The sequence below is a fragment of the Mercenaria mercenaria genome, chromosome 13 (assembly GCF_021730395.1).
Source record: "Mercenaria mercenaria strain notata chromosome 13, MADL_Memer_1, whole genome shotgun sequence".
NCBI classification, from domain to species: domain Eukaryota; kingdom Metazoa; phylum Mollusca; class Bivalvia; order Venerida; family Veneridae; genus Mercenaria; species Mercenaria mercenaria.
The window spans coordinates 66,421,113-66,437,559 of NC_069373.1; the positions used below are offsets into that span (position 1 = coordinate 66,421,113).

At 38.8% G+C, this 16,447-nt stretch overlaps 1 protein-coding gene across 2 annotated transcripts in view; it reads right to left on the reverse strand.

Annotated features, from left to right (window-relative positions):
* The window catches only part of LOC123529809 (alpha-aminoadipic semialdehyde synthase, mitochondrial-like), a 63,266-nt gene that overhangs the window by 40,388 nt on the left and 6,431 nt on the right, over nucleotides 1-16,447 (reverse strand). The window contains exons 6-9 of one of the 2 annotated variants that reach the window (XM_053522112.1): nucleotides 15,808-15,886; nucleotides 13,977-14,104; nucleotides 5,502-5,776; nucleotides 2,539-2,556 (exon numbers count right to left, since the gene is read on the reverse strand). In XM_053522112.1, the coding sequence (XP_053378087.1) occupies nucleotides 2,539-2,556; nucleotides 5,502-5,776; nucleotides 13,977-14,104; nucleotides 15,808-15,886 (500 nt within the window). The remainder of the gene's footprint in view (nucleotides 1-2,538; nucleotides 2,557-5,501; nucleotides 5,777-13,976; nucleotides 14,105-15,807; nucleotides 15,887-16,447) is intronic. The other variant, XM_053522114.1, reaches the window with a different exon arrangement.

The following is a 16,447-nucleotide window of genomic DNA, read 5'->3' on the forward strand; positions in this document are numbered from 1 at the left end:
GGAGTACACAGCATGTACGCCGCAGGGGTAGTACACCGCAGCTCATTTGCATGTGAAAAGTGTATGTGCCGCGTACATGCTGCGTACTATTTCCCGCATACTAAATTCTCCAGCGTACATCCTGTGTACTATGTAGTCCACAGCATGTACGCAGCAAGTAGTACGCGGCAGAGCTCATTTGCATGTCAAAAGTGTACTACAAACGTACTATCGGTGTATGTGCGGTGTATATCCTGCGTACTGTTTAAAGCCCTTGATTTCAGTACACATCATGTACGCATCATATACGCTGTATGTACACAGCAAGAGTACGCAGCAGGCCTTTTTCTTCTGTAAGGGTACTTTTCAAAGAATGGTAAATATATGCGTAATATTATAACCTTTACCCTGATTATGGCAAGTAGTTTTGCCTTTGTGACCAGTGTAGACCAAGATCAGCTTGCACATCCATGCAGGCTGATCATGGTCTGCACTGTTCGCTATTCAGTCAGTAAATTTTCAGTGAACACCCCTTTGAATATAAAATGGTATTGCCCAGATTGAATGATGGACCAGTTCATTTTAGAAATTTCGCAGGGTAAAGGATAATATACATTTGACCAAGCGTGACAAGCAAAACTTCACACGAGGTTCAAGTACAATATGTACACATAATTATGTAAGTTACACTGTTTTAGCTTTCACCCTTAAACTTTACTTTTCAGTCGAACAATCTTAAAAGAAACATGAAGCAATAAAAGCATTTTATTTCATATCAAAACAAATTAAAAAAGAGTAATGTTACAAACAACTGAATTTCAGTGTGTAAGAAAAAAATTAATTTCATGCATTTTAAGTGAAGCAGTCTCGTTACAGTGGAAAAATTCAATCACCAACCCAGAATGCCCACGATTCAGAGGAAGGTCTAGTTGACAATAGCAGGTGCATTGCCTAACTGAAAAAGCTTGTGTGTTGCCTAACTGACAAATGAGAAGTGTATTCTGACTAACCAAGTAGGTGCATTCTGATTGATGAAGCAGGTATGGGTTATAACTAAGCTGGTTCAGACTAACTAAATGGAACATAGGTGTTGGTTCAAGCTGACTAAGAAGGCACAGTGTCTGACTAACACAGCATGCACCAAGTCTGACTGACAAGCAGGTATGGGGGATCATTTCTAATAAAGGAAGCATGAGTTTTGACCTACAAAGCTAACTAGATCTTGGGTAAAAATATCATCCAACACTACTTTTTAATCATAGGCCTTCTTTTTCAACAAAAACTTTGTTCACAGAAATTATATTCAAACAAATATGCTGTTCACAGGCGTTGTTTCAAACACCTTTATAAGGGATTTAATTTCAACAAACACCTTGTTTATAGAGATCCTATTTCAACAAAAACTTTGTTCATAGGTATTTTATATCAACAAATATTTTGTTCTTAGTGATTCTATTTCTGAATCAGCAGATACTTTTTTTTTAATTAAGGATTCTATTTCTACAAATCCTACTGTGATTTCTTTCGGATAACTGGAACATTAGTATAACCAGCACTCATTCTTTCAGAAACGTTACAGATCTGGCATAAAAGTCACACTGCAATCAACCTGCAGATAAAGTAAAGATAAGACAGAAAGACATTACCCTGGTTATTTCATTGTTTATTAAATTGGCCATTAGGTTACCACAGCTTAACATTTACCATTAATCATCTAGTTTTAATATTTTAGAAAATGCTCCGCAAACACTTTGTTACAGTCGCTTATACATAACTTGTAAGTTTAAAAAACTAATCTCTGACAAATGCATCAGAGAGTCGACTCTCGTGGTTAGAGCACTGGACTTCCACCCATGCAACCCGGTTCAAATCCTGCCTCAGGCACTTGGGATATTTCATCATAAAATTCTATCCTCTTCAATTTCTGTTATGCCCAAAGATTATAAGATGGGGGCTCGTCCACAAAATGGACATTATCTCATGCCAAAACGGGCACTCTCTATGCCAATATGGCTTACACGTCATCATTAATAATGACTCCTTTGAAGACGGCAAGTGTTACAGTCACTTATGCATAGCTTGTAAATTTAAAAACCAAAAAATCTCTGATAATTGTGTCAGGAAGTCAACTCAGGCTCAGTGGTTAGAGCATTGGACTTCCATCTATGCGACCTGGGTTCGAATCCCCCCTAAGGCACTTTTTACACTCTTAAGTCATAAGAATTTGTAAACTAAGGTAAATACTGAGTTATTATGATCTTTCAAGTCTGACATGCAGATCAACAATTTTTGAGTTGACACCAATTTCAGACTTCTAGTTGACACCATGTCAGATTTTTAGCTGCATAAAAGATTCATAACCTGTAGGCTATCTACTAAAAATTACGGATTACTGAAAACACAGAATAAAGGAAATTACCACATTTCCAGGGCAGCATGAAAAAAACAAGTGTTATCTGACAGAAAAAAAATGGCTAAACTGAATTATGAATGTAATCATTAAACAAAGCATCGAAGAGATCAAGCTTGTGACCACAAACTTGATTGTTAAAAACTCACCTACTGCGCATACTTTTGCTTGGGAATAAATAATACTAAATTAAACTAACAAAACAAAGTTAACATTCAAAACATGGTCAACAAATTAATTTCCTTGAAAACAAAAAAACAACAACAATAGGACAATGACGGCCCTAGATCTCTCACCAGAGTTTCAGAGCTAAAAAAGGCTACAGAGTGTGTGACTTTGGAAGAGGACTATAATATGCTTTAGGTGCCAAAGGTTCCAGTGGCTTTAGTAGAAGTTGATCACGTAAGTAAGTTTGACAGATGACAAATAGTTCAAGCACTTTATGATTCTTAGGTCTTCAAAAATTGGGTCAACACACAGATAACTGGAACAGGCTCAGGGTGTTTTAGAAGGTCTCTTTATGATGTTTATCTGCATCAAGTATTTCATGAGAAAAATTTAAAGATATTTCTACAGTTAGCTCTAACGGCCCTTAAAAAGGGTATGGATGCCCCAGTTTCAAAAAGTTAATAAGAGGACTTACAATGATGCTACAAACCAGTTGGGAGAAGTTTCTTTCTTTTAGCTCTTGTAGCCCATTATAAGGAGCAATCATCCCTATTTGAATGGATTTGGGTGCAGACCTTATCATAATGCTGCATACAAAGTTAAATGAAGATCCATCAAGGGGTTCATGGGAAGAAGTTATTTAAAATTATTTCTATTTTTAGCTCTTGTGGCCCTTAAAAGAAGCCAGATGCCCCATTTTTGAATATATTTGGGAGAGGACCTAAGAATGATGCTACAGAGCAAATCTGATGAATATCTATCCTGTGCTTCATGAGAAGAAGTAATTTAAATGTATTTCTATTTTATAGCTCTAGTGGCCCCTAAAAGAGGCCATTAGCTCCCTAATTTGAATAAATTTGGGAGAGGACCTTATAAAGATGTTACAGACCAAATTTGATGAAGATCCATCAAGCTGTTCATAAGAAGAAGTCAGTTTCTCTATCTTTATCTCTAGCGGCCCCTAAAACGGGCCAAGCTAAAATATCTGAACAAACTTGATAGAGAGCTATGTCAGGATACTACAGACCAAGTTTGGTGCAATTTTACTGATAGTTTCAGAGGAGATGTCATCTGAAGAAAAGTGTGGACGGATTGACGACCGATGGATATATGACGGATGATGAGTGATCACAATAGCTCACTCAAAGCACAAGACAAAGAACTGCTGAAAAACATGCAAATTTTTCAATAAACTGAATACAAAGAGCCTCAAAATTTCTTAAAATATTGATTTTCGGTATACTGCTCCAAGTGTATTCCTGCATACAATATAGCTGTAAGGTACTATATACAAAGCTTAAAGAGATATCCAGGTAATTTTTCATGAAACAGATTCATGACTTGTTTATACCAATTTACTCAGTCGATTAATGGAAGCAGAAAAAAGATTCTTTTTTCAGATTAAATGTTGTTAATCACTAGCAAATCCAAAAATCTGACCCTGAAGCTTAAATGATCTTACTTTCTCTAAAATAAGTATTTATGCATATGTAGGTCAGGCTAGAAAAATCATGACAACTGACACACAGTCATAGTAAGAAATAATTGATCTTTCCTAACTATGCATGTCAATAAAATGTGTGAAATATCATTACTAGCTGGTACTAAAAGTATCTAAAGGGCTTTAATTTTTCATCAACTATTCCACCTGAATATCCCTTTAACATAAAGCCTAAATGTGGGTTGTAATACCGGTAATTCTATACTTTTTACCTTTGACAATGTGTTTCTGAAATTGCTGAGAAACCAAATATGCTAGTGAAGAAATGTCTTAAAATTGCAAGATACAAAAAATAAATATTTAAGTACTAGAGAGATCAAGAATTCATACATGTATGGGAACATGTGTGTAGGATATATATAATATTTTGTAATCCATATGTGCAGTGTCAAAACTTTATACGTAGCAGACAATGATAAAATTACTGGACACATTTTAAAAGATACTTATTTTTATGACATTGTAAATGTGCACTTACTCAAAACCTCTCTAATTTTCTAGTAAAAATCTGTTATATTATTGTTTACACGAGAAGTAAACGTTTTAACAGAATGCATTGTTTTCATGATAAACGTAAATCATTACAATTAAGTTTGACTTATATTAAAATCACGTATACCACTTCTTGTTTTAACACAAAAGGCAAAAAACATGATTATATCTTAGTCTGTGGATTCCCTTTACAAAGGCAAACACTGCACAGGCTTTTCATGCATACAAACTTTTACACAACACATATATATGACAATAACTACTTTTACATCAAAATCACGTTGATGTTAGTTTGCAGGTTTTAAAACCACACTGACACAACTTAGGTCATATAGCAACTTTCAATATTTTAACAATGAAGAATGCCCCTAAGGCCCATCTGGGCATTATTTCAGGCATCGGAAGTCACCTAAGTAGAACCACTGACCTTCCATGGCTTTCTCACAAGTAAAGGTTTTACATCTTTTTTCAGAGTTTTGTACCAAACTCAGAATGGCAAGTGAGCCCAGTTCAGCAGCCTTAGCCCCCTATTACATTTACATGATATGAGCCGTGCCATGAGAAAACCAACATAGTGGCTTTGCGACCAGCATGGATCCAGACCAGCCTGCGCATCCACGCAGTCTGGTCAGGATCCATGCTGTTCGCTAACAGTCTCTCCAATTCCAATAGGCTTTAAAAGCGAACAGCATGGATCCTGACCAGACTGCGCGGATGCGCAGGCTGGTCTGGATCCATGCTGGTCGCAAAGCCACTATGTTGGTTTTCTCATGGCACGGCTCATATGTACTTTTAATACATGTTAGAATTTTTACTAACTAGCAACACAGACAATGCATGACATAAAATAAGGGACTACATTAGCTGTCCCATGCAGACTGTAATCATTTCAGAAAGATTTTGATTATTATCATTACTCTTATGTCGTCTTTAGAAACAAATTAACAATACCTTTCCCTCTCCACGTTCAGCTCAGCATCATACAGACAAAAAGGCTTATCAATAGTTGTGCACTCCTTCATAAATTCTATTGAGCCTCCAGGATCCGCTGAGATATCGCACAATGCGATCAAACGATGTGGTAACTGGGGGCAGCCCTCACTGGATGGTATCCATGGAAACTCTTGAGCCCGCAGAAGGGTTTTGGCATCAGGAATGGTGAGCAGTCGGGGTGAATTTGGAGCCCAGTATATGCCGTTTATGATACATGATGAGTAAGGTGCAATCTAAAATAGCATTAACCATTTAAATATTGATTAAATCCTTAAAGCAATTACAAATTCTATAAATTAAATGATGAATATTTAAACCACAAATAAAGTCATAAAACTGCCTTTTTTTTTCTATCAACAATAGCTTAAAATATTCATATAAACTGTTCTATTAATTAGCAGAGTTTGAAATAATAAGTAGTAAAGTATGTTTTGTTAACAAGAGGACCATGATGGTCCTGAATCGCTCACCTATCCCTACATGACCCAGCGTTGAACTGAGTATGACATCGTTATTTCTATTATTTGACAAAGTGACCTAGTTTTTGAGCAAATGTGACCTAGATATCATCAAAATAAAAAATTCTGACCAATTTTCATGAAGATCCATTGAAAAATATGACCTCTAGAGAGGTCACAAGGTTTTTCTATTATTTGACCTAATGACCTAGTTTTTGAAGGCACGTGACCCACTTTTAAAATTGACCTAGATATCATCAAGGTGAACATTCTGACCAATTTTCATGAAGATCCATTGAGAAATATGGCCTCTAGAGAGGTCACAAGGTTTTTCTATTTTTCGACCTACTGACCTAGTTTTTGACCGCACATGACCCAGTTACGAACTTGACCTAGATATCATCAAGCTGAAAATTCTCACCAATTTTCATGAAGATCCATGAAAAATATGGCCTCTAGAGACATCACAAGGTTTTTCTATTTTTAGACCTACTGACCTAGTTTTTGACCACACGTGATCCAGTTTCCAATTTCACCTAGATATCATCAAGATGAACATTCTGACCAATTTTCATGAAGATCTCTTGAAAAATATGGCCTCTAGAGAGGCCACAAGGTTTTTCTATTTTTAGATCTACTGACCTAGTTATTGACCGCACGTGACCAAGTTTCAAACTTGACCTAGATATCATCAAGGTGAACATTCTGACCAATTTTCGTAAAGATCCCATGAAAAATATGGCCTCTAGAGAGGTCAAAAAGTTTTTCTATTTTCAGACCTACTGACCTAGTTTTTGACCGCACGTGGCCCAGTTTCAAACCTGACCCAGATATCATCAAGGTGAACATTCTGACAAATTTTCATGAAGATCCATTGAGAAATATGGCCTCTAGAGAGGTCACAACGTTTTTCTATTTTTAGACCTACTGACCTAGTTTTTGACCCCACGTGACCCAGTTTCGAACTTGACTTAGATATCATCAAGGTGAACATTCTGACCAATTTTCATGAAGATCCATTGAGAAATATGGCCTCTAGAGAGGTCACAAGGTTTTTCTATTTTTAGACCTACTGACCTAGTTTTTGACCCCACGTGACCCAGTTTCGAACTTGACTTAGATATCATCAAGGTGAACATTCTGACCAATTTTCATGAAGATCCATTGAAAATATGGCCTCTAGAGAGGTCACAAGGTTTTTCTATTTTTAGACCTACTGACCTAGTTTTTGACCCCACGTGACCCAGTTTCGAACTTGACCTATATATCATCAAGGTGAACATTCTGACCAATTTTCATGAAGATCCATTGAGAAATATGGCCTCTAGAGAGGTCACAAGGTTTTTCTATTTTTAGACCTACTGACCTAGTTTTTGACCCCACGTGACCCAGTTTCGAACTTGACCTAGATATCATCAAGGTGAACATTCTGACCAATTTTCATGAAGATCCATTGAGAAATATGGCCTCTAGAGAGGTCACAAGGTTTTTCTATTTTTAGACCTACTGACCTAGTTTTTGACCCCACGTGACCCAGTTTCGAACTTGACCTAGATATCATCAAGGTGAACATTCTGACCAATTTTCATGAAGATCTCATTGAGAAATATGGCCTCTAGAGAGGTCACAAGGTTTTTCTATTTTTATGACTATCGACCTAGTTTGACCACGTGACCCAGTTTCGAACTTTGACCTTTATAAATCAAGGTGAACATTGACCAATTTCATGAGTCCATGAGAAAATTGGCCTACGAGACGGTCACAGGTTTTTCTATTTTAAACCTACTACCTAGTTTTTGACCCACGTGACCTTTCGAAACTTGAACTAGATATCACAATAACATTTGACCAACATTCATAAGACCTATGATAAAATGCCCTAGAGGTCACAGCAAAGTTAGCACGACGGCCAGGACTCGATGCCATGGTATCACAATAAGCATATACACTTTGTGAGACTAAAATATGCAACTCTCTAGAGACTGATAACAATGCAACTGTTTTTGCGGTTTACACCTAATAGATACATTCATTTTAGGACTGAAAGCAGGCATGACCTCTGTGGGTGTTACACATAAGTAATACACTTCAGAGTACGACTTTAGGACTGAAAGCAGCATGACCTTTTGTGGTGTTACACATAGTAGTACATTCATGTTTTAGGACTGAAAGCAGACATGACCTTCTGTGGTGTTACACATAGTATACATTCATGTTTTAGGACTGAAGCAGACACGACCTTCTGTGGGTGTTACACATAGTAGTACATTCATGTTAAGGACTGAAAGCAGACACGACCTTCTGTGAGTGTTACAATAGTAGTACATTCATGTTTAAGGACTGGAAGCAGACACGACCTTCTGTGGTGTTACATATAGTAGTACATTCATGTTTTAGGACTGAAGCAGACACGACCTTCTGTGGATGTTACAATAGTAGTACATTCATGTTTTAGGACTGGAAGCAGACACGACCTTCTGTGGATGTTACATATAGTAGTACATTCATGTTTTAGGACTGGAAGCAGACACGACCTTCTGTGGGTGTTACATATAGTAGTACATTCATTTTTTAGGACTGAAAGCAGACACGACCTTCTGTGGTGTTACATATAGTAGTACATTCATGTTTTAGGACTGGAAGCAGACACACCTTCTGTGGATGTTACATATAGTAGTACATTCTTTTATGACTGAAGCGACACGCCTCTGTGGATGTTACATATAGTAGTACATTCATGTTTTAGGACTGGAAGCAGACACACCTTCTTGGATGTTACATAGTAGTACATCAACCGACCTCTGTGGATGTTACACATAGTAGTACATTCATGTTTAGGACTGAAAGCAGACACGACCTTCTGTGGGTGTTACAATAGTAGTACATTCATGTTTTAGGACTGAAGCAGACACACTTCTGTGGGTGTTACACATGTAGTTTATGTTAGGACTGAAAGCAGACACGACCCTCTGTGGGTGTTACACATAGTAGTACATTCATGTTTTAGGACTGGAAGCAGACACGACCTTCTGTGGGTGTTACACATAGTAGTACATTCATGTTTTAGGACTGGAAGCAGACACGACCTTCTGTGGGTGTTACACATAGTAGTACATTCATGTTTTAGGACTGGAAGCAGGCACGACCCTCTGTGGATGTTACACATAGTAGTACATTCATGTTTTAGGACTGGAAGCAGGCACGACCCTCTGTGGATGTTATACATAGTAGTACATCCATGTTTTAGGACTGGAAGCAGGCACGACCTTCTGTGGATGTTACATATAGTAGTACATCCATGTTTTAGGACTGGAAGCAGACACGGCCTTCTGTGGGTGTTACACATAGTAGTACATTCATGTTTTAGGACTGAAAGCAGTAGTACATTCATGTTTAAGGACTGGAAGCAGACACAACCTTCTGTGGGTGTTACATATAGTAGTACATTCATGTTTTAGGACTGGAAGCAGACACGACCTTCTGTGGGTGTTACATATAGTAGTACATTCATGTTTTAGGACTGGAAGCAGACACGACCTTCTGTGGATGTTACATATAGTCGTACATTCATGTTTTAGGACTGGAAGCAGACACGACCTTCTGTGGATGTTACACATAGTAGTACATTCATGTTTAAGGACTGAAAGCAGACACGACCTCGTGTGGGTGTTACACATAGTAGTACATTCATGTTTAGGACGGGAAGCAGACAAGACCTTCTGTGGGTGTTACACATAGTAGTACATTCATGTTTTAGGACTGGAAAGCAGACAAGACCTTCTGTGGGTGTTACACATAGTAGTACATTCATGTTTTAGGACTGAAGCAGACACGACCTTCTGTGGATGTTACACATAGTAGTACATTCATGTTTTAGGACTGGAAGCAGACACGACCTTCTGTGGATGTTACATATAGTAGTACATTCATGTTTTAGGACTGGAAGCAGACACGACCTTCTGTGGATGTTACATATAGTAGTACATTCATGTTTTAGGACTGGAAGCAGACACGACCTTCTGTGGGTGTTACATATATAGTATACATTCATGTTTTAGGACTGAAAGCAGACAAGACACGACTCTCTGTGGGTGTTACATATAGTAGTACATTCATGTTTTAGGACTGGAAGCAGACACGACCTTCTCTGGATGTTACACATAGTAGTACATTCATACACGACCCTCTGTGGATGTTACATATAGTAGTACATTCATGTTTTAGGACTGAAAGCAGACACGACCCTCTGTGGATGTTACACATAGTAGTACATTCATGTTATAGGACTGAAAGCAGACACGACCTTCTGTGGGTGTTACACATAGTAGTACATTCATGTTTTAGGACTGAAAGCAGACACGACCTTCTGTGGGTGTTACATATAGTAGTACATTCATGTTTTAGGACTGGAAGCAGACACGACCTTCTGTGGGTGTTACACATAGTAGTACATTCATGTTTTAGGACTGGAAGCAGGCATGACCCTCTGTGGATGTTACACATAGTAGTACATTCATGTTTTAGGACTGGAAGCAGGCACGACCCTCTGTGGATGTTACACATAGTAGTACATTCATGTTTTAGGACTGGAAGCAGGCACGACCCTCTGTGGATGTTACATATAGTAGTACATCCATGTTTTAGGACTGGAAGCAGACACGACCTTCTGTGGGTGTTACACATAGTAGTACATTCATGTTTTAGGACTGAAAGCAGCCACGACCTTCTGTGGATGTTACAGTTAGTAGTACATTCATGTTTTAGGACTGGAAGCAGGCAGGACCTTCTGTGGATGTTACACATAGTAGTACATTCATGTTTAAGGACTGAAAGCAGGCACGACCTTCTGTGGGTGTTACACATAGTAGTACATTCATGTTTTAGGACTGGAAGCAGACACGACCTTCTGTGGATGTTACATATAGTAGTACATTCATGTTTTAGGACTGGAAGCAGACACGACCTTCTGTGGGTGTTACATATAGTAGTACATTCATTTTTAGGACTGAAAGCAGACACGACCTTCTGTGGGTGTTACATATAGTAGTACATTCATGTTTTAGGACTGGAAGCAGACACAACCTTCTGTGGATGTTACACATAGTAGTACATTCATACACGACCCTCTGTGGATGTTACATATAATAGTACATTCATGTTTTAGGACTGAAAGCAGACACGACCCTCTGTGGATGTTACACATAGTAGTACATTCATGTTTTAGGACTGAAAGCAGACACGACCTTCTGTGGGTGTTACACATAGTAGTACATTCATGTTTTAGGACTGGAAGCAGACACGACCCTCTGTGGGTGTTACACATAGTAGTACATTCATGTTTTAGGACTGGAAGCAGACACGACCTTCTGTGGATGTTACACATAGTAGTACATTCATGTTTTAGGACTGGAAGCAGGCACGACCTTCTGTGGATGTTACACATAGTAGTACATTCATGTTTTAGGACTGGAAGCAGGCACGACCCTCTGTGGATGTTACACATAGTAGTACATTCATGTTTTAGGACTGGAAGCAGGCACGACCCTCTGTGGATGTTATACATAGTAGTACATTCATGTTTTAGGACTGGAAGCAGGCACGACCTTCTGTGGATGTTACATATAGTAGTACATCCATGTTTTAGGACTGGAAGCAGACACGGCCTTCTGTGGGTGTTACACATAGTAGTACATTCATGTTTTAGGACTGAAAGCAGCCACGACCTTCTGTGGATGTTACAGTTAGTAGTACATTCATGTTTTAGGACTGGAAGCAGGCAGGACCTTCTGTGGATGTTACACATAGTAGTACATTCATGTTTAAGGACTGGAAGCAGGCAGGACCTTCTGTGGGTGTTACAGATAGTAGTACATTCATGTTTAAGGACTGGAAGCAGACACAACCTTCTGTGGGTGTTACATATAGTAGTACATTCATGTTTTAGGACTGGAAGCAGACACGACCTTCTGTGGGTGTTACATATAGTAGTACATTCATGTTTTAGGACTGGAAGCAGACACGACCTTCTGTGGATGTTACATATAGTCGTACATTCATGTTTAAGGACTGGAAGCAGACACGACCTTCTGTGGATGTTACACATAGTAGTACATTCATGTTTAAGGACTGAAAGCAGACACGACCTCGTGTGGGTGTTACACATAGTAGTACATTCATGTTTTAGGACTGGAAGCAGACAAGACCTTCTGTGGGTGTTACACATAGTAGTACATTCATGTTTTAGGACTGAAAGCAGACAAGACCTTCTGTGGGTGTTACACATAGTAGTACATTCATGTTTTAGGACTGGAAGCAGACACGACCTTCTGTGGATGTTACATATAGTAGTACATTCATGTTTTAGGACTGGAAGCAGACACGACCTTCTGTGGATGTTACATATAGTAGTACATTCATGTTTTAGGACTGGAAGCAGACACGACCTTCTGTGGATGTTACATATAGTAGTACATTCATGTTTTAGGACTGGAAGCAGACACGACCTTCTGTGGGTGTTACATATAGTAGTACATTCATGTTTTAGGACTGAAAGCAGACACAACCTTCTGTGGGTGTTACATATAGTAGTACATTCATGTTTTAGGACTGGAAGCAGACACGACCTTCTCTGGATGTTACACATAGTAGTACATTCATACACGACCCTCTGTGGATGTTACATATAGTAGTACATTCATGTTTTAGGACTGAAAGCAGACACGACCCTCTGTGGATGTTACACATAGTAGTACATTCATGTTATAGGACTGAAAGCAGACACGACCTTCTGTGGGTGTTACACATAGTAGTACATTCATGTTTTAGGACTGAAAGCAGGCACGACCTTCTGTGGGTGTTACACATAGTAGTACATTCATGTTTTAGGACTGGAAGCAGACACGACCTTCTGTGGGTGTTACACATAGTAGTACATTCATGTTTTAGGACTGGAAGCAGGCATGACCCTCTGTGGATGTTACACATAGTAGTACATTCATGTTTTAGGACTGGAAGCAGGCACGACCCTCTGTGGATGTTACACATAGTAGTACATTCATGTTTTAGGACTGGAAGCAGGCACGACCCTCTGTGGATGTTACATATAGTAGTACATCCATGTTTTAGGACTGGAAGCAGACACGACCTTCTGTGGGTGTTACACATAGTAGTACATTCATGTTTTAGGACTGAAAGCAGCCACGACCTTCTGTGGATGTTACAGTTAGTAGTACATTCATGTTTTAGGACTGGAAGCAGGCAGGACCTTCTGTGGGTGTTACACATAGTAGTACATTCATGTTTAAGGACTGAAAGCAGGCACGACCTTCTGTGGGTGTTACACATAGTAGTACATTCATGTTTTAGGACTGAAAGCAGACACGACCTTCTGTGGATGTTACAGATAGTAGTACATTCATGTTTAAGGACTGGAAGCAGACACGACCTTCTGTGGGTGTTACATATAGTAGCAGACACGACCTTCTGTGGATGTTACATATAGTTGTACATTCATATTTAAGGACTGGAAGCAGACACGACCTTCTGTGGGTGTTACACATAGTAGTACATTCATGTTTAAGGACTGAAAGCAGACACGACCTTCTGTGGGTGTTACATATAGTAGTACATTCATGTATTAGGACTGGAAGCAGACACGGCCCTCTGTGGGTGTTACACCTAATAAAATGCATCACATGGCTGAAAGCAAACACAATTCTCGGTGGTTGTTACATCTAATAATACACACCTTGTGGCTAAAATCCAATGTAACTCTCTCTCCCTCTGTTCACAACTAATAATACTCACCATCGAAATGAAAGAAGATACAACTCTCTATCTCTCTTACACCTAATAATACAACTTACACCTAAAAGCAGAAGCTACTTTCTGTAGTGTGACACCTAATAATACACACTTTATGGATGAAACCAGATAAAACTCTCTCTCTCTCTCTGTTAGACCTAATCGTACACACCTTGTGACTGAAAGTAGATGCATATCTTTCAGGATGTTCCTCGAACTCGGCAGCATCAAATTTTCCCCCTTCCAGCCTCGTATAATGGTCATCACGACTGACCACACATCCATACACTTTTCTCATTGCTGAAATAAATATTAAACTCAATATAACACAATATTTCATTCAAAACATTTGACAGATGAGCACCCGGAACTTAGCTGACATGAATCCACATTAACCCTTACCCTGCTAAATTTCTATAATGAACTTGTCCGTCTTTCAATTTAGATGATCATTAAATAAAAAGTTTGATAATGAAAAACTGTACACTGTCTCCTCTTCTAACTTATTGATACAGGTACATGTATAAGGTAGACTGACTTTCCAATAAACAATGACTCCTGTTTACTGGAACCATACTGTGAAAATCATTAGCCCCCAACTGTGGTAATGAAGACAGAAATCCCTTGGCCCACTGCCAAGATCTAGGCCTTTAAGTACTGACCACTAAGTAGGTTGGAAGACACTTAAGATTGTTTGTTTTGGGTTTTAACGCCATTTTTCAACAGTATTTCAGTCATGTAATGGCGGGCAGTTAACCTAAGCAGTGTTCCTGGATTCTGTACCAGTACAAACCTGTTCTCCGCAAGTAACTGCCAACTTCCCCACATGAATTGAATCAGAGGTGGAGGACTAATGATTTCAGACACAATGTCATTTATCAAATAGTCACGGAGTACTGTAAACCTAGAATTGTTTTCGCGCTTTTTAAATTAGCGCCTTTCGCGGGTAGTATATTTCCGTGAAACTAAATAGCCGCGAAAAACTCTGCTGTAACAAAAACGCGAAAGATTCTAGCTGTAGCTTATATAGATCGCTATAAAATGGTTCTGTGCTTACACATACCTGGATATTAATAATTCATATTCTAGTACCGTAATTGTATAACATGAGTGCACAAATCCACATTATTTCAATTGATTTACAATTAACTTATTTATGAAGCAACAGCATTTTCAATATCGATCCGTAAGGCAAACAGGGGATAAAAACAAAAACAATATGCATCTATCGAACGATATATACATGCAATTTGCAGTCGGCAGCCAATACGATACATTATTTGTAAGTAAAATATTGTGCCTATTTCTGCTAAGTGTGGAAACGGTAAATTACTGTCAATAATTGGAGGTGTGAATAACCGTTGATATGGATGAAAAGGATTAGGGTGCATTTATAATTGAAGGGTACAATAAAACTGAATGTTTTCGAGAATACTATAAATGCAACTATGCAGTGATACTTACCTTATTATACTAAATATGTTCACTTGCGACTTTATATTCGCGGGATTGGCGATGGATATAATTCCGCGAAGATTTGTATCTGCGAAAATGTTCATGTTTTGAAAAACACGAAATATAGTATCCGCGAACATTTCTAGGTTTACAGTACATAAACCCCGCCCGAGGATCAAACTCACGACCCCGGGATCCGTAGACCAACGCTCTTACCTACTGAGCTAAACAGATGGGCACTTAAGAGCATGGATTGAGATTTAAATCTCAGACCTTTAATTTATAATCAAGCTTCTAACCATTAGAACACCAGACCAGTTACTTCAGTATTTTGCTAGTGTGAAAAAAAGCTTTCAGCTTATATGAAATTCACAGTCCATTTCGTAGGAAAAACCTGTACTAATGTTTGGCGAGTAGGTGTGCTAATGACTAGCAGGGATTGAACCAACATCCTACAGCAAATATTCCATACTAGTATTTCTTATTTGAGAAACTCACTTCGAAGTTAATTATCATATATGTTGTGTTTATAGAGATATAACACTTACACCCTTTTTTGGCAACTTTTGCAAGATGGTCAGGTTCTATATATTCATGTGGCAACTCTTGAAACACTTCTTGAGCTCCCTGAAGAAATACAATTGAGCCGTGCCATGACAAAACCAACATAGTGGCTTTGCGACCAGCATGGATCCAGACCAGGCTGCGCATCTGCGCAGTCTGGTCAGGATCCATGCTGTTCGCTAACAGTTTCCCTAATTGCAATAGACTTTGAAAGCGAACAGCATGGATCCTGACCAGACTGCGTGGATGCGCAGGCTGGTCTGGATCCATGCTGGTCGCAAACCCATAATGTTGGTTTTCTCATGGCGTGGCTCAATTATTGTAAATATCATGTTAATGTAAAAACATCATACTAGTATACATTTCATAGCGAAATTCATGCCTCATTTAACAATGAACAAACAGCAAAAAAAATAAAATCATGATTTGAGCCGCGCCATAAAAAAACCAACATAGTGCATTTGCCACCAGCATGGATCCAGACCAGCATGTGCATCCATGTAGTCTGGTCAGGATCCATGCTGTTTGCTAACAGTTTCTCTAATTGCAATAGGCTTTGAAAGCAGACAGCATGGATCCTGACCAGACTGTGCGGATGCGCAGGCTGGTCCGGATCCATGCTGG